The sequence below is a fragment of the Callospermophilus lateralis genome, chromosome 5 (assembly GCF_048772815.1).
Source record: "Callospermophilus lateralis isolate mCalLat2 chromosome 5, mCalLat2.hap1, whole genome shotgun sequence".
Taxonomy (NCBI): domain Eukaryota; kingdom Metazoa; phylum Chordata; class Mammalia; order Rodentia; family Sciuridae; genus Callospermophilus; species Callospermophilus lateralis.
The window spans coordinates 118,960,882-118,978,918 of NC_135309.1; the positions used below are offsets into that span (position 1 = coordinate 118,960,882).

Below are 18,037 nucleotides of genomic sequence, written 5' to 3' on the forward strand. Positions count from 1 at the left end.
TAAGTTTATATTTCAGAGTCAGACTTCTCTTCTAAACTCCAGGCTCATTTATCTAATGGCTTCTGAGAATATCCACTTAGATGTCTAACAGAAATCTCAAATATAACTCAAGGCTGAAGACCAGCCTGACCTTACCTCTCTAATCCTGCCTTGCCTTGTTGATATAAGTTTATCCTTGCAATGGCTTAGATAAAAATCCTTAAGATGATCCTTAAATTCTCTCTTTCACTTACTTCTAATTTCAAAATAAAAACAGAATGCCTAAATAATGATGGTAACATGAACTGAAATCTCCAACACAAGATCCTCCAAAAAGTAAATTATACTTACCTAAATACATATAAGAAAAACAAATGAAACTACATAAACTATGCCCTCCACATAACTAGAAAACAAACTTCAAATTATCTGCTCACAGAAAAGTAGGCACAAATCCCAATAAGCTTTTTTTTTTTTTTCATTCTATGTTAGAACCTGGTGACACTTTACCACTGAACTACATTCCCAGTCCTTTTTTAAAATTTTAAATTTTGAGATAGGGTCTCACTAAGTGGCCTAGGGCCTTGCTAAATTGCTGAGGTTGGCCTTGAACTTGTGATTTTCCAGCCTTCTGAATCACTAGGATTACAGGTATGCATTCAAACAAGGACAATCCAAACAAAACAAAACAAAACAAAAAACAGAAAAACGTCCCAGAAAAATGAATAGGAATAAAATGTCTACTCTTTGACCAGCATTGAACAGGGATCATAAAAAACTGTAATAGGGCTGGGGCTGTAGCTCAGTGGCAGAGCACATGCCTAGCATGTGTGAGGCACTGGGTTTGATCCTTAGCATCACATTGATCTTTGGGATCTTATGATTTGAGAAATTCTCCAGTTAAACTGTATTGACATCTCATCCTTATTATGGATGCTTTTATTTTTATGTTTTGCAGATCATTTCATTTAAAAACTGCAGAATACATGTTCTCAGTCAGCACAGAGAACACGCCCCAGGACAGACCATGTTAGGCCACAAACCAGGTCTCAAGAAATTTAAAAAAAAAAAAAAAAAAAATCAACATCACAGTATGCATCTTCTGTGACCACAATAAAATAAAACTAGAAATCGGTAACAAAAAGAACTTCAGAAATTGTACAAATACATGGCAATTAAGAAATACACCCTTGAAAAAACAATGGGTTACTGAAACCAGCAAAAAGTATATTTAAAATTTTCTCAAAAATATGAAAGTGGAAATACAACATTATCAAACTCTAGGGAATACATACAACAAAAGCAATACTAAAAGGTAAATTTATAGCAATAAGCACATACGTTAAAAACAAAAAAGGATTTCAAATAACCTAATGATGAAACTCGAGGAACTAGAAAAGCAAGAACAAACCAAACTTCGAATTAGTAGAAGGGAAGAAAGCAAATATTGAGCAAAAATCAGTGAAATATAGATTTAGAAAACACTTCAAAACATGAATGAAATGAAGAGCTGGTTTTTCAAATACTAACCAAAATTAAGAAGCCTTTAGCTGAACTAACCAAGAAAAAAAGAGAGAACATCCAAATAAATAAAATCAGAAGAGAAAAAGAACACATTACAACTGATACTACAGAAATAAAATGGCTCCTAAGGACTATTATGAACAACTATATGTCAACAAACTGGAAAATGAAGAAAGTATGGATAAATTTCTGGGCATATATAACCTATTGAAGTTGAACCATGAATACACAAAACCTCAACAGAATGTTAACATACAAAGAGATTGAATCACTAATTTACAGTCTCCCAACAAAGAGAAGCCCAGGACCAGAAGACTTTACTGTTGAATTTTATCAATTAATAATAATCATTTCATATATTTTATTATATAAAATAAGTTTACATAACAAAATATATTAAATTCACTGTCAAATTTTATTAAACCTTTAAAGGCAAATTAATACCAAATCTCAAATATTCAAAAAAATTGAAAGAGAGGGAATCTTTCCCAAATCATTCTATAGGGCCAGCTATTACCCTGATACCAAAACCAAAACAAGGACAACAAAAAAGGAAACCACAGACTCATATTGTTAATAAACACAGATGCAAAATTCCTTAACAAAATACTAGCAACAAAATCCTATAGTATATCAAAAAGATTATACATTATGATCTAGTGGAATTTTGCCCTGGGAAAACAAGGATGCTTCAACATACTCAAATCAATAAACATATCATATCAACAAAATGAAGATCAAAAATCATATGATCATTTCAAAAGATGCAGAAAAAACATTCAGTAAAATTCAACATACTTCATGATTAAAAATCCTAAAAAAAATCAGGTATAGAAATAACTTACTCTAATAAAATAAAGGTTCTCTATGACAAACCAATAGCCAGCATCATACTCAGTGGGGAGAGTTATAAAATTCAGAGATTTATTTCTTATAGTTCTGGAGGATGGAAAGTCCAGGGTCAAGAAGCTTGCATCTGGCAAGGGTCTTCTTGCTGTGTCATCCCATGGTGGAATGTGAAAGGTCAAAAGAGCACAAGCATATAAAAGAATAAATAAAGGGAGAAGGGGAAAGAGAGAGAGTTTCAAGTCCAAAGTTGGGTGGCCTCTCGTTTGAGCCCCTGTTGAAGGTAGTCCATCACATTGTGAGTTTGTTTTAAAGCAAATGCTCATATCAAAAGCAAGAAAGAGAATACTTTTATAACCAGCATTAATTTATTCATGAGGTTGGAGCCTCATGATATCAACATCACTCATTAGGCCCCCACCTTCTAATATAGCTGCACTAGAGAATAAGTTTCCTACATGCTTTTTGGGGGAACACATTAAAATCACAGCATACCATATTTGAATATATTAAAGAGTAAATGTAAGATCTGAATCCAGAACACTCCAAGAAGAAAACTGGAGAAAAGCTTGTTGCATTGGCCATAATTTTGGCAATAATTCCCTGTACATGACAAAAACCACAAGCAATAAAAGTAAAAATAAGCATGTGAGATCACATAAAACTAAAAAGTTTCTGCACAGTTGTAAACACCTTAAATGTATAAACTATAGAAGAAAATATTTGTAAAAAATATGTATAAACCTTATATCTGATAAGGACTTAAGATGAAAAATACATAAGGAATCAGACAATTCAATAAATAAGAAAATAAATAATCAAATTTTAAAATGGGCAAATAACCCAAACAGAAATTTCTGATAAGACTTACAGATGGCCAACAGGTTTATAAAAAGATGCTCAGCATCACTAATTATCAAGAAAATGCAAATTAAAACCAAATAAGATATCACCCAACACCTGTTGGCTATTATCCAAGACAAAAGATAACAAGTGTTGGCTAGGATATGGTGAAAAAGGAAGTCTTATACACTGTCGATGGGAATATAAAGTAGTACAGCCATCATGATGATGATGACCCAACATATGATGTAGCAACTCCACTATAAGTATATGCAAAGGCAACTGAATTGCTGTCTATCAAACTGCAGCTACAGTTTGGTTCAGTGTCCCCCAAAGGTCCACTTGTAATAGCTTGATCTTTAGGGTGGCAGACTGGGAGGTGCTATGGATTTTTCAGAGGTGGGGCCTAGTGAAAGTTCCTTAAGTCACTGGGCATATCCCCTTGAAAGGGCTTGGGGAACCTTGCTGGTACTCTCCCTCTCTTTCTTGCTTTTGGCCTTAAGATGTGAGCATTTGCTTTGAAACAAGCTCACAACATGATGGACTACCCTCAACAGGGGCTCAAACTAATGAGGCACCCAACCTTGGACTTTAAACTCCAGAAAGATAAGCCAAAATAAACCTCTCTTAAATTTTAAGGGGCCTGTGTCAGGTATTTTGCTGTAGTAATGCAAAGCTAACTTATAACACTAACACTCCCATCTTTGCTACAATATTATTCACAATTATATGGGATCACCTTAAGTGTCCATCAATAGACAATCAACAAAGAAAATACAGTATGTTTTATTCAACCTTAGAAGGGGGAGAAAATTCTGTTATTTGAGACAACAGAAGCAAATCTGGAGAACATATGTTAAATGTAAAAAATATTCAGGCACACTGAATACCATATGATTTTATTTGTCTGTGGAATATAAAAATGAAAATTTGTCTTCATAGACAAATAGAAGAAAGCTGATCACAAGGGGCTGACGTGAATGTGTGTGGGGTGAAGGTATTGGGGATTAGAAAGATGTTTGTTAAAGGATACAAACATCCTTTGATAGGATGGACAAAATTTAAGAGTTCCATTCTACAACATGGAGCCTGTGGTTAATAACAATGTACTGTGTACTTGAAAACTGCTAAGAGGGTTTTGAAGTATTCTCATTACCAAAAGAAAAAAAAAAAAGAAAAGAAAAGAAAAAAAGAAAGACGAGAGAGAGAGATGATTAGGTGAGGTAATATACATGTTAGCTTGATTTAGCCATTCCACAATGTTTCTATATCAAGACATCATGTTACCTTTGAGTTTTACTTGTTAATTTTTAATTGAAAGAAAGATAAATTAACCAAATATGGTAAAATAGCAATAGGGTATCTGAAAGTATGTGAAAACTCTTTATATTATTCTTATGACCTTACTATAAGTCTTATATTATATTGAAGAATTAAACCAACCAAAAGAAAAGCCTTTTAAATGAACTTCCTACTTCAATCTCTAACCCCTAAAGTCTATTCTCAATTAAAAAAAAAATGCCAGGTACTACTGCACATGCCTGTAATCCTAGCAGTTTGGGAGGCTGAGACAGGAGGATTGTGAGTTCAAAGCCAGTGTCAGCAAAAAGTGAGGCACTAAGCAACTCAGTGAGACCTTGTCTCTAAATAAAATACAAAATAGGGCTGGGGATGTGGCTCAATGGTCAAGTGCCCCTGAGTTCAATTCCAGGTACCTACCCCTCCACACACACACACACAAAAAAAAACCACTAAAGCAATCCTTTCAAAATCATAAATTATGTTACTTCTCAGCACTCTGAAATAAATCCCATTTTACTCAGAGTAAAAGCTAATTTATACTGCTATTCTCTGAATCATGTGCTCTTGATGCAGATATCCATTTGGCTAACTTTTTCACTTCCTTTAAGTCTTTGTTCAAATATTACATTCTCAATAAAGAACCCCTAACTATCCAATTTAAAATCTCAACCCATTCCATATCTCCAGTACTTCTGATCCCTTGACTTGGACTTGACTTTTCTTTTAGCACTTATCACACTGTAACAATTACATAATTTACTTGTTCTTTTTTCTGTATTTTTAAAAATCACATGACTGCCTCTACAATGTAAGTTTAATGAGGGGATGGATTTTTTTAGTATTGCGTTTTCTAACATATCTTAAATATATTAGAACCTAAAACCGTGCCTGGCACACATCAAGCATACAAAAAAAAAATTTCAAATGGATGAACAAGTTTTGTTGATTACCTGCTGCAATACAGATGTTGTCCAAAAGAATAAAAAGTGAAGGACTCAGCTACAAAGGCAATCACTTGCATTTTCATGGCATATGGTACAAAAAACATTAGGGAATGGTGAATTCTAGATGAAGAATAAAATAAGTAGGCTGACTAGAATATCAAAATTCTTGCCAGTGAGAAGGCAAGTTGCAGAGGTATTTAAGCCCAGAAATTCTGGGAAAGCAATAGTCTAAACATAAATAAAAATACTTACTATGTCACTTTTAATATTAATCCATATTTGAACCTTTAGTCAATCAGAATTCCTAACACCTTTCAAGGCAATCTCTTTATTAGTCAATCTCTCCAATTTACTAATGTACACCAACTCATACATACACTTTGGATAATAATGATCATCACATTCCACCACCATTTCTAACCCTATGCTTCCTCCCTTTCCCTCCAACCCCTCTGCCCTATCTAGAGTTTGTCTATTCCTCCCATGCTCCCTCTCCCTATCCCACTATGAATCAGCCTCCTTATAGCAAAGAAAACATTCGGTATTTGGTTATTTGGGATTGGCTAACTTCTCTTAGCATTTATGAAAATGCCATGATTTATTATTCTCTTTTACTGCTGAGTAATATTCCATTGTGTATATATGCACATTTTTTTTAACCCATTCATCTATTGAAGGGCATCTAGGTTGGTTCCACAATTTAGCTACTGTGAATTGTGCTGCTATAAACATTAAGGTAGCTGTGTCCCTGTAGTATGCTGTTTTTAAGTCCTTTGGGTATAGACTGAGGAGAGGGGCAGCTGGGTCAAATGGTGATTCCATTCCCAATTTTCCAAGCAATCTCCAACTGCTTTCCATATTGGCTGCATCAATTTGCAGTCCTACCAGCAGTATATGAGTGTACCCTTTTCCCCACATCCTCACCAACACTTATTGTTGTTTTTATTCATAACAGCTGCCATTCTGACTGGAGTGAAATGAAATCTTAAGTCAAAAAGTGGTTTTGCTTTGCATTTCTCTAATTGCTAGTGATGATGAACATTTTTTCATATATTTGTTGATTGATTATATATCCTCTTCTGAGGAGTGTCTGTTCAGGTCCTTGGCCCATTTATTTTTTGGGTTATTTGGTTTTTTGGTGTTTAGCTTTTTGAGTTCTTTATATACCCTAGAGATTAGAGCTCTATCTGATGTGTGAGGGTAAAGATTTGCTCCCAAGATATAGGCTCTCTATTCACCTCACAGATTGTTTCTTTTGCTGAGAAGAAACTTTTTAGTTTGAGTCCATCCTATTTATTGATTCTTGATTTTAATTCTTGCACCAAAGGAGTCTTATTAAGGAAGTTGGGGTCTAATCCCACATGATGGAGATTAGGGCCTACTTTTTCTTCTATTAGACACAGGGTATCTGGTTGTATTTCTAAGTCCTTGATCCATTTTGAGTTGAGTTTTGTGCATGGTGAGAGATAGGGGTTTAATTTCATTTTGTTTCATATGGATTTCCAGTTTTCCCATCACCATTTGTTGAAGAGGCTATCTTTTCTCCAATGCATGTTTTTTTTTAATTGCTAATTGAGAAGGTGGTCAAGATACACCAATAAGGATTAGAACATAAAAGGATAATGAATAGAGATTAATAAAAATCCTTAGAAAAATTTGGTAATGCTTTCAAATTTTGTAAAATTGGACATTTTTCTTAATCTTACTCAAAGACATATATGAAACAAAGGATGTCATAATGTGTTGTCCTAATTTTGTCAGATGACCTATGTAAAAAAAATCTGTATTTATTCATCATACAAACATACACACGATAATTAGGTGTGGTGATTGACATGATAATCAGCTTGTTTTACTCACTCCACAATACATACCTATATCATAACATTACATTAAACATTGTAAACAATATATACTTTTTATTTTGAAATTTCAATAAATTTGTGAGGAAATAAATACTTAATTCATTCTCAATTCTCATAATTAGCTTATAGTTACAAATATACAATAAACTTCCCTAAGATTTTAGGTTTCATTTTTCAAAACAAAGAGCTAATCAAATTTCTCTCCCTCCCTCCCTCCCTCTTTCTCTCTCTCACACACACCCCACCACTATCGTTATCACAATAATTCTTTGTGTGTGTGTGTGTGTGTGTGTGTGTGTACATAACACATCCTTAAATGGCTCACTTTAAGAGGTGCTTTTAACTCTCTCTCTCTCTCTCATACTCACACATACCACCACCACCACCACCATTATTACCACAATAATTCTTTATGTGTGTGTGTATACAAATAACACTATCCTTAAATGGCCACTTTAAGAGGTCCTTTTAAGCACTTTATATTTTCCTTGAGGAGCAATGAAAAGAGAAAGATAAAAATTATGTAATAAAGAGATGATTTTCAGTGCAAAGCCCCAGAGTTTATATCACTGTACAAGGATAACTGTACAGTATCTATAAGGATAATCCATATTGTCACTTTAAAATCTTTGTCATAAATGTCAATTTGTAAAATAGTAATGCAGATATATGATATATGTTTAATCAGTTACCTTTTGTGTTTGCTTTTTGGTAATGTGGATTGAACATAGGGGCCTTTACCCATTGAGCCACATCCCCACCACCACCACCCCTCAACATACACACATTTTTTAAATTTAGAGATAGACTCACTAAGTTGCTTAGGGCTCCACCAAATTGCTGAGGTCAGCTTTCAAGTCTTGATTCTCCTGCCTCAGCCGCCCAAGTCACTGAACTTACAGGTGTGTGTGCCACCAAACCCATCAAAGTTACATTTTTAATAAATAATACAGAAAATAAGTTCATGCACACTTGTAATCTCAGCTATCTGGGAGGCTGAGGCAAGAGCAAGTCAGAGGCAAGCCTCAACAATTCAGCAAGACCCTGTTTCAAAATAAAATATAAAAAGAGCTGAGGATGTAACTGTGGTGAAGCACCCCTGGGTCCAATCCCTAGTACTGGGGGAGAGGTTAGGAAATAAATAATTTATATCATATATTCATCTAAAGTGCAAAAAAGCTTAATTAGAATCTCTGGCAAAGGGTGTAATTTATCATTTGGACCACAAGATGGAGGCACCAGTCACCTGGAAACAACAAAGATAAAAGCAAAGAAAAAGTCTTTTTGGTTAAAATAATAAGAACTAACTTTTTAAAAAAACCATAAACATTCCCACATTATTTTTGTAAAAAAAAAATGGAGACTTATTCTAATAATCAACTAGTGAAGACTGACACATAGTTCTGAAGATATTTATCTACCAAACCTCAATGAATTGTGAACTCTAAAAAGCAACTATGTCAACTCATTTGGTAATTCTTGCAAAGTAACTTAGAAAGCCTTCAAATAGCAACAAAAATGAAGTGATAAACGCAGTAGTTATTTGAAAATTGAGAGGGGTATGAAAAATGATATTTCATCTGATTTACAATAACAAAACACTGGGTTCTGTATAAATATAATACAAATTGAGTTTTACCACAGAGTGACTTTGACAAATCAACAGTAGATCCATCAATTTTCTTCATTTATTATAATTTTTCCACAAATATAATGAGTCCTAACAAATGCCAGAAAATGTGCTTAATGAACATTATTTAATAAATGCTAATTTTGCCATTATTGACATTACTATCTTTAATATAATTATGAAACATCCTTAACACAAAATAGGACTAGTAACTCTTTTTCTGTTGTATGAAATATTTTTAGCCTCACATAAGAAGAGAGATAACACAGCTTAGTCAATCATCCATTATTAGTTTGCATTTCTGTTTAAAGATCATGTATTTCCCTGGCAGGAAATTCAGAATTTGAAATTAAAGTTCATTAAATTCATTTTAAAGCCAGCATAAAGGACTGACATACATGTATGACTGTGAATATATTTCATCCTCCTGTTTTTCTCTGGTTGAAAGTATGATGTGGTTCTGTTTACATATAATAGGAATGCAATCATATACTACTGGGGAAATAATGTTTTCTCCCCTACACCAAAATACAATCAAGTAGTTACACACATTCACACATAACTAAGGGAATTCAGAAGGCAATTGAGAAATAATCTTGAGGAAAACATAAAAAATTAAAATTCAAAATGAAGATCAGAAAATTAAAAACTCAACATTTAGACAACCCTAAAACAATGGCCTATATAAAAACTTTACAATTTTTTTTTCAAGAAAATATTTCAAACAAAAGTGTTTTGGTTAAAATCATAAAACCCTTTAAGAAGTTCTACCAATTTGATGTCAATGGTTATGATTACATTATGTAATCTCTTAATAGACTCAGGACAGAATATTACTTACTGTTAAACATTATATACATGATTTTAAATGTTTTAGTCAAGTCTTCAAAATACAGTTGCCACTTACATCACTGTACAAGGATAACTGTATAGTATCTATAAGGATAATCCATATTTTCACTTTAAAATCTTTGTCATAAAAGTCAATTTGTAAAATAGTAATGCAGAGTTTATTTGTAGTAAAAAACTAGATCCAATTATTTTTTAAAAATATCATTCCTTCAGTTTAAAGGAAAAAAATAATAAAATGTCAAGCTATAATTTTGGTACAATGCTGCCATCTGCTGGAAAAATTGAAATATCTTCAGTATTACCAAATGTTAGAGCAGATACCACAATCAAGAAAGCTCTATCACCATATTCCTATTATCTGTTGAAACAAAAACATCTGATTTCTAATTCTGACCAGTTGAATTTTTCTGATTGTTAACTATAATTCATTACAATTTACGCATATTAAATTCTAACTGCAAATAGGTTGAGGTGACACCATCTAAAACAAAGCACTTTATAATTAATTACAATAGTGGCTGATACAGGTTTTGAATGATTAGATAATGATACATACATCTTGAAAAGAAAAATAACACTGAGTGTCTTCATAAGTTTGATCATGTTAATGAAACTAAATTTAGACTAAATTTGGACTTGACTAAGGTAAGTCCAAACCTGAACCACATAGAAGAATGATGACCATGGAAAGATAGTTATTTTTAATAAAAAATAAAAATAAAAATGCTTTAATCCTTGAAGAAAATTTTGGCTCATTTATCACAGTAGACCTTAATTATCTGTTTTAAAATTTTGTAAAACTACTTAATCATTTCCTGTGGTCTTTTAACATTTTATTTTATTAGCATTTTTATAATTCTGGGTCCATAATTATCTTGATTCATTGAACAGCTGCTTTTTCAGAACCTACTTTATTCTCAGGCACATGTATATGAAACTCACATATTCAGAAATGACACTATCATCTCATGCTTAAAATAAGGATAATGATACCTCATTACATTGTTGTTGTAAAGATATGAAATAATCATTACTCAATGAATGGTAACTACCATTAATTCATAAGTTATTTTAAAAAACTGGAGGTTATAGGAAGTTGAGAAAGAAATGGAGAGAAAAATGTGTATTTAATTAATTTATATTACAAATCAAATATTCAAACTTCTGATTAAATCGCCATTGATTCATATTTACCTCAATTTCCTCAAATCCTTTGAAATTATTAAAGACTATAAAGGAAGGGTTATAGCTATGTAAGAAAACAGATAAAAGTTCCATCAAAAGGTCTGAAAATAAGGCCAATATGTCTGAAATTCATAGAACATGTATGCAGTTAGAGTAATGCTCAATAAATATTTGTCACATGAAAAAATTAATGCATGGTATAGGATGAGATGAAAAACAAACTCCACAGTGCTGAGTGGTCCGTGGATCAGCATGGGCAGATAGGCCAGTCTGCAAAGAATCTATCTGGGTTTTCCAAAAAAGTCCCCCCAAAAAACATCAAGCTTAGAGCAACAGGACTGAAAGCAAGGCACAAAGGGTCAAGTCCAAGTAATCTGGAAATGTCACCAGTGCTCCCACAGGAAGTCCTGGTTCTTACTAATGTGAACAACCTGTAGGATGTCACACCAACTGAAGCTGAGAATTATGAAAAGTAATGGGCTAGATGCAACTCATAAGAGCCTACATTCAATTATTTTTTTAAAGATTGATGTGATTTTTTTATACCTTTATTTATTTATTTTTATGTGGTGCTGAGGATCAAACCCAGCGCCTCGCACATGCTAGGCGAGTGCTCTACTGCTAAGCCACAGCCTCAGCCCCAATATTCAATTAATTTTTAATGTTATTATCTTTTTTCCTTAATGTTATTATTTTTTCTTTCCAATAGCATTACTGTAGTCCAATGGGATCTCTTTCAAGGATCACGGTAAATATAGCAATGCTGGCACATAATAGTACATCTTGGTTCTCTTCCTCTCTCTTCTAGCTCATCTTACACAGTACCTCCAGAGTCATTTCTCTAATAGCTCTAACCATGTCACTGGCTACTTACTAATGACAGAATGAAGTGTAAACTTCAAGCCTATATTATTCAAGGCCTTTGATAATCTGACCATCTCTATTCCCATAGTAAAGCTTTTTCTTGTTCTACACCAAGTCAGTCCACATGGAACTACCTTCCAATCTATGTGGCATTTCTTATGTCTTTCTAACACTAAGTCCTCTTTTATCACTTTTGCTAAAATCTTATTTATCCCCTAAAATGATGATCAAATGCTTCCAGCTATTTATCTCCCTAAATTCTCCCAGTTAGAATTAAACACAGAGTTCCCTACTCTTTTTCTAGCATAGTTCTAAAAGGCTGAAGATTGTTTCTCAAAGAGAGCTAACCATCAACCCTCTGATTCATGTTCTGAGTTAAAGGGTTAAATGAGTCTAATCCTTTTCTACATAAGGATCTTTCAAATACTCAAAGCTCCTTTTAAATCTTTTCTTTATGGGATAAATTTCTTCAATAGTCAAGAGGTAACAATTAGAGATACAATTTCTATCAATTTACATCATAAGAACTATCCTATTTGGACACTAGATTTTCAACCATTTCTCTTCAGTGTGATGGTGTGCAGAAACAAACAAAATGCTCTAAGCCAGTATTTTCATCTCTCAAATTTGGACATTCACTATGTCCACTAGCAAATTTACAATTCAAAAAGTTCTTTGGTTAAAATTAGGCTGGTAGTTTTAACTGCATGTAAACATTTAATCAATGTGCAAAGGGATGAAAATGAGAAAATAAGATTCAAAGATGACCTAGCTAGACCAAGTACATAAATATAAGAAGTTATCTTAGAAGAGAGCTACCTTTTGAAACATGAGATAAATGCAATCCAATAGATAAAACTCAGACATAAATAAGAAGGATGTAATAACAAATGTATTTTAAAATCAATTTATTTGAGGAATCTTTTAGAATATAATCTATCATTGAATAAAATTCAACAAAAATGTTGATTAGCAACTTTTTATTATAGATATCAACATGTTATGTTCATAATCTAATATTTGTTCATAATCTATTATTCAGCAATAAAAACAAATCTAACAAATGAGCTATTATGATACAAAAAGAGATGAATAAAAACACTACTAAGTATTACTATATGCATACTACTAAGTGAAAAAAAAATCCAATCTAAAAAGGTTATGTGCTGTGTGACTCAAACTATATAACATCCTGGAAAAGGCAAACCAGAGAGACAGTGAAAAGATCAGTGGTCACTAGGGAGTTAAGTGAAAGGGAGGGAGGAAAATGGGAGGAAATACTAACGCAAGATATCCATACCAGGAGAAACTGCAGAAGAAGAGGAAAGGGAGTATCTGAGTAGTTTCAATCAATTATTCTGAAACTGCTCTAAAAAATAAAGTCTATTAATTTTTAAAAGTCAATATAATTCATATTATATTGACTTTTAAAAATAATTCATATTATATTGTATGAATTATTATTATCTTAATAGATACAAAAAAAAGCAAATGAGCATTGGATAAATTTCAAGATTCATTCATGAAGAAAAAAAAAAGAAACCTCTCAGCAAACTACAAATAGTAAGGACCTTTGTTAACCTCAGAACAGGCATCTGAAAAAAATTAGAAGTAACTTTATACTTAATAATAAAAAAAACCAAGTGCTTTCTTCCTAAGATGGGAAATAAGGCAAAAATATTTACTCTTACCACTTTTATTCAATGTTATACTGAAGGTCCAATCCAGTGCAACCAGGAAGGGAAAGGAAATAGAAGGCAAACAAGTTGGAAAAGGAAAAACCAGAACTGTCTCTATCAGCAGTTGACATAATGCCCAAATCTGCAAAGGGCTAGGTAGAACATAAAATACACTGCAATATGGCTGATTAACATTAAAAAAATTAATTGTATTTCTACATACAAGCAATAAGAAACCGGAAATTTACTTTTAGAAGCACATTTATAGTAACCACACAATATAATACACTTCACAATAAATGTAACAAAATATTTGCATAATGTCTACACTAACAAATACAAGTCATATGAAAAAGAAATCAAAGAACCACCAAGTAAAAGTCCTCCAAAAATTAACTCAAATGGATTTTGACATTACATTTAATTATCTTAATGCTCTTTCTTGTTTCTTGTGAGTAACAAAAATATCTTGTGATGCTAGGAAAATATTATTATTCACATTTTAAAGAGCAAGCTGAAGTTGCTATGATCTAGCACTCACACTACTGGGGTATATACTCATAGGAAATGAAAACTTATGTTCATATAAAACTGACATGTGAATGTTTCTTGCAGTTCTACTCTTAAGTACCCAAACCTAGAAGCAGCCGAAACATCTTTCAATGGGTAAATGTACAAACTGTGGTACATCCATAACAAGAAACACTAGTCAACATAAAAAGGAACAAACTACAGCTACATGCAATGAATCTCAAAAGCATTACATTGTATGGAAGAAACCAGTTTCAAAAGGTTACAATAGGTTCTATATATGCAACATTTTCAAAAAGAAAAAATCAAAATGAGAGAGAACTAAGTGGTGTTTGCCATAGTTAGGAATGGGAAAAAAAATCCTAACAGAATATTAGCATGAAGGAGTAACTGATGGAAAGAAAGCAGTTCTGTATGCTGACTTTGATCCCCTTACATTAATCTTACAGTACATAATCTTTATATTACCTTACAGCACATAACCTTTTTAGATTGATTTTTTCACTTAGTAGTATGCATTTAGTAATATTTAGCAATGTTTTTCTCCATGTCTTTTTGTAGCATAATAGCTCATTTCTTTTAATTGCTGAATAATATTCCATTGTGTGGTTAAAATTTCATTGTGTTCAAGTATATAGAACTGCACACCAATTTAAAAAGTCAATTTTACTGTATTTAATTGGAAAGTAAAAAATTTTAAATAGCAAAAAGAACACTAGAAAAAAATGAGATATTACTATGAACCAACTAGAATGACTAAAATTAGTAACCATACCCAGTGTTGATGTGGAAAAACTGCAACTCTCATACATTCTGGTGGCGATGCAAAATGGTACCATCACTTTTTAACATACATCTACAAGTTTACCTGCCATTCCACTTCAAGATATGTAATCAAGAGAAATAAAAGCATATGTCTATTAAAAGACATTTATGGACGTTCATAATTTATTTCTAATAGCCCCAAACTGTAAACAATCCAAACATCTATTAACAGGTATTCATCTGTTCATAACAAATTATGAACAAATTATGGCATATCCATACAGTGGAATATTAGCAATAAAAGGGATAAACTTTTGGTAAATACCAACACGTGGATGAATCTCAAAATCAATATGCTGAGTGAAAAACCGAGGGTAAAAAATAAAACATGCTGTATACTTCCATTTACATAAAATTCTAGAAAATGCAAACTATAGTTTTAGAAATCAGATCAATGGTTGTCTGGGGACAGGAAGCTGAAAGCATCATATTTTTTGCCCTGACAGTTTAAAAAAGTTCATTAGGAAAACAAGTCTAAGATATGAAGTAACAGGAGAAGGCTAGGCAAAACAAATTTGAATGAAAATCGTAAAATACAATTAATGTGTGCGGGAAATAAGTGAAACACAATTTTGAAAAGGTCTTTGCGCTTTTCATTATTACTGTTGTTACTATTTAACTTTCAAACAGGAATACTGAGAGGTGGGAAGACAACTATTTTGCCTGTGATCCCTAAGTCATTAGGCATCAGAGGGGAGATTTTAATCCAACTTCTTTCACCCAAAACCTGAGATCTTAAGCATCGCGGTGACAAAACACAGAAGAGGTTTTGAGGACTGATATAAGGTGTGATTTCACCGGAAAGGAACGCTTCCTAACACCCCAGACCACTTGATTCACTACTTGGCACGAATCCTGCACAGAAAGGACACGATTAGAGGCAGGCTTCTAAAACTGAGGTCTTAGGACGCAAATTTCCGGGAAAAGGAACAGGGGACCTTGAATGATTAGAAGAGAGCAGAGTGCACCGATCTCCTTCTGACAGATTTTGGTTGTGAAGACACTGACCACGGGGCCAGCGGCAGAGCCAAGGTGCAGAGAAAGTCAAATGGGGAGAAAGAGGAAAGCCCTGCCGCTGAAGACACACCTCTTCAATTACACACCATTCCGCCCTTGTCTCAAGCCAGGCCTAGGCTCAGGGAAAGCCACAACCCGCTTCTCAAGGAAAAGACTCGGGAGGCAGAATCCCAGTCTATGTCTCTCAAGGGCCAGAACTAAGCCCTCCGCAGGGGTTCAGGAGCGTGCGCGGTGCTCGCGCCGGCTGCAGGGGCTCAGCTGGGAAGGTGCTGCAGGGCAGGGACCGCGAGTTCACAAGGCCTAGGCGCAGTGCACAGCCCAGGGTCAGACGCCGCGGGGCTAAGACACCCTAGGGAAAGAGAGGGCGGGGCGGCCCAACTCGGGATTTACCCTCGGTGAGACACAGAGTGTCCCCCGGCAGTTGACAAAAGACTCTCACTTTCCCTCATTCACCAAGCAGGCAAACGCTGGCCTCTCTCTCGTCTCACCTCTCCAGTTCTTGTACTCCGGGATGAAGTAGTACTTGTTTCCGAAGTGGTCTGTGCCCACGTGTTCCTTCACCTCCTTTGACAGCGCTCTCCACAAAGCGCGAAACAAACCCAGAGACCAACCCATGCCTGCCACTAAGCTCGGGGCTAGAACCAATGCAGATGTGCGGGGGCGCTGGGAGTGACGCTCCAGCTGCTGACCCCGCCCACCGCGTCCGAAGAGACCAGCCAGCCTCCATACGTGAGCCCTCCGAGTAACGGCACTCACCATTGGTCAGATGGTATCACAGCTTGGCCAATGGGAAGCTCTGCTATTGCAGCTCCTCCTCCGAGCCCTGTCATGGCGGCGTCCACTGTGCAAGCTGAGGTGAGGAAACGCGATGCTGGGCTTTTTGTCCGCGCGACAAGCGGGTTTGGAAGACCCTATGCGCTTCCAGAGAACCGAGTCCACACGGAGGTAAAAAAATCTTACCTTTTCCTCTAACCGGCCAGTTAAAATTTGGCTCAGTGGCTGAATCCTAGAGACGAGGTCGGGGGCCATGGACAAGAGATGTACTTGGAGTAATTGGCAAAAGCTCGATAGGGAAGAGCCTTGTGTGCTTGCGTCAAAGTATGAAGATGAGAGTAAAATCACAGATATTCGGTTTTGACTTCTCCTTGAAGAATGGGTTGAAGTTGAGAGCAAGATTAGGAGTCAATTTAGGTGAATATTGCCCTTGTCCTGAAAAGAACTGATGGAAACCTGGGGCAGGGAGGAGGCAAATGGGATGAAGAAAATGAAGAAGTTTGAAAAATGCCCGAGAAATATAAATAGCCATGGAAAATATGTGGATAAGTGAATGATGAAAACGGAACAGTCAATAATGATTCCCAGATATATCCCTTGGGTAGGAAGTTGGATGTTGGTGACATCCTCTGAGACAAGATGTTCCAAAGGGGAAGCAAGTTTTAATTTTATTTTTGCCCACATGATTTTTGAGGAACCTGAATATATTCACTCAGAGAGTGGAGGACATAGTTGCTTATTTGAGTTATATGCTCAAGGGAAATTTAGATTTCTTTAAGGTACAGGAAGTCACGAAGAGATAAGATCCGCCAGGCATTATTAAGCTTGCCCTCAGCCGCAGCCGTTAATTGAGAAACGAGACGAGGGGTGATGGGGGATGAAGAAAAAAAAAAACAGACACACATAGAAAAAGGTTGGCCCAGGTGGGCAGTCTGATAGAGTTTGATTGACCCAGAGTTAGTTCAGCACGTTTATTATGTAGGTTTCATCAAAAGGTTATATGTGGGAAAATTTCAGCAAAGCAGGCAATTGGAAGGACACAGGACTGGTGAGACGTTAGGGTCATCTTGCTTGGGATTTTCTCTCCCTGGGAGCTGGTGCCTGAGCTCAAGGTTCCCACTGATTACTGAACTTTTGCACAGAGTTTCCTTTGGCTACAATCACCATACGACTAGGCCATCTTGACTTGCACTTTTGCACAGGCAGTTCCCAGCACAAATACAGCCACCAGAGAGTCAGAAAGACCATTATTTAAATCACTGCTCTCCACAAATGGCAAAAATCTAAGAAACATAAGCATTTAAGGTTAGACAGAAGGTGCTGGGAAGCAGCTCAGTGGAAGAGTACTTGCCTCCTATGAGCAAAGCTTGGGGTTTG

At 34.9% G+C, this 18,037-nt stretch overlaps 2 protein-coding genes across 4 annotated transcripts in view; one reads left to right on the forward strand and one right to left on the reverse strand.

The window, feature by feature from the left end:
* Positions 1-16,590, reverse strand: part of Ndufaf2 (NADH:ubiquinone oxidoreductase complex assembly factor 2) — a 192,719-nt gene extending 176,129 nt beyond the window's left edge. The window contains exon 1 of the mRNA XM_076856120.2: positions 16,375-16,590. Coding sequence (XP_076712235.1) covers positions 16,375-16,501 — 127 coding nt within the window. The 5' untranslated portion in view covers positions 16,502-16,590. The remainder of the gene's footprint in view (positions 1-16,374) is intronic.
* Positions 16,591-16,707: 117 nt separating this feature from the next.
* The window catches only part of Ercc8 (ERCC excision repair 8, CSA ubiquitin ligase complex subunit), a 49,200-nt gene continuing 47,870 nt past the window's right edge, over positions 16,708-18,037 (forward strand). For 2 of the 3 annotated variants that reach the window (XM_076857247.2, XM_076857248.2), the window contains exon 1: positions 16,708-16,831. In XM_076857247.2, the coding sequence (XP_076713362.1) occupies positions 16,755-16,831 (77 nt within the window). In that variant the 5' untranslated portion in view covers positions 16,708-16,754. The remainder of the gene's footprint in view (positions 16,832-18,037) is intronic. The other variant, XM_076857249.2, reaches the window with a different exon arrangement.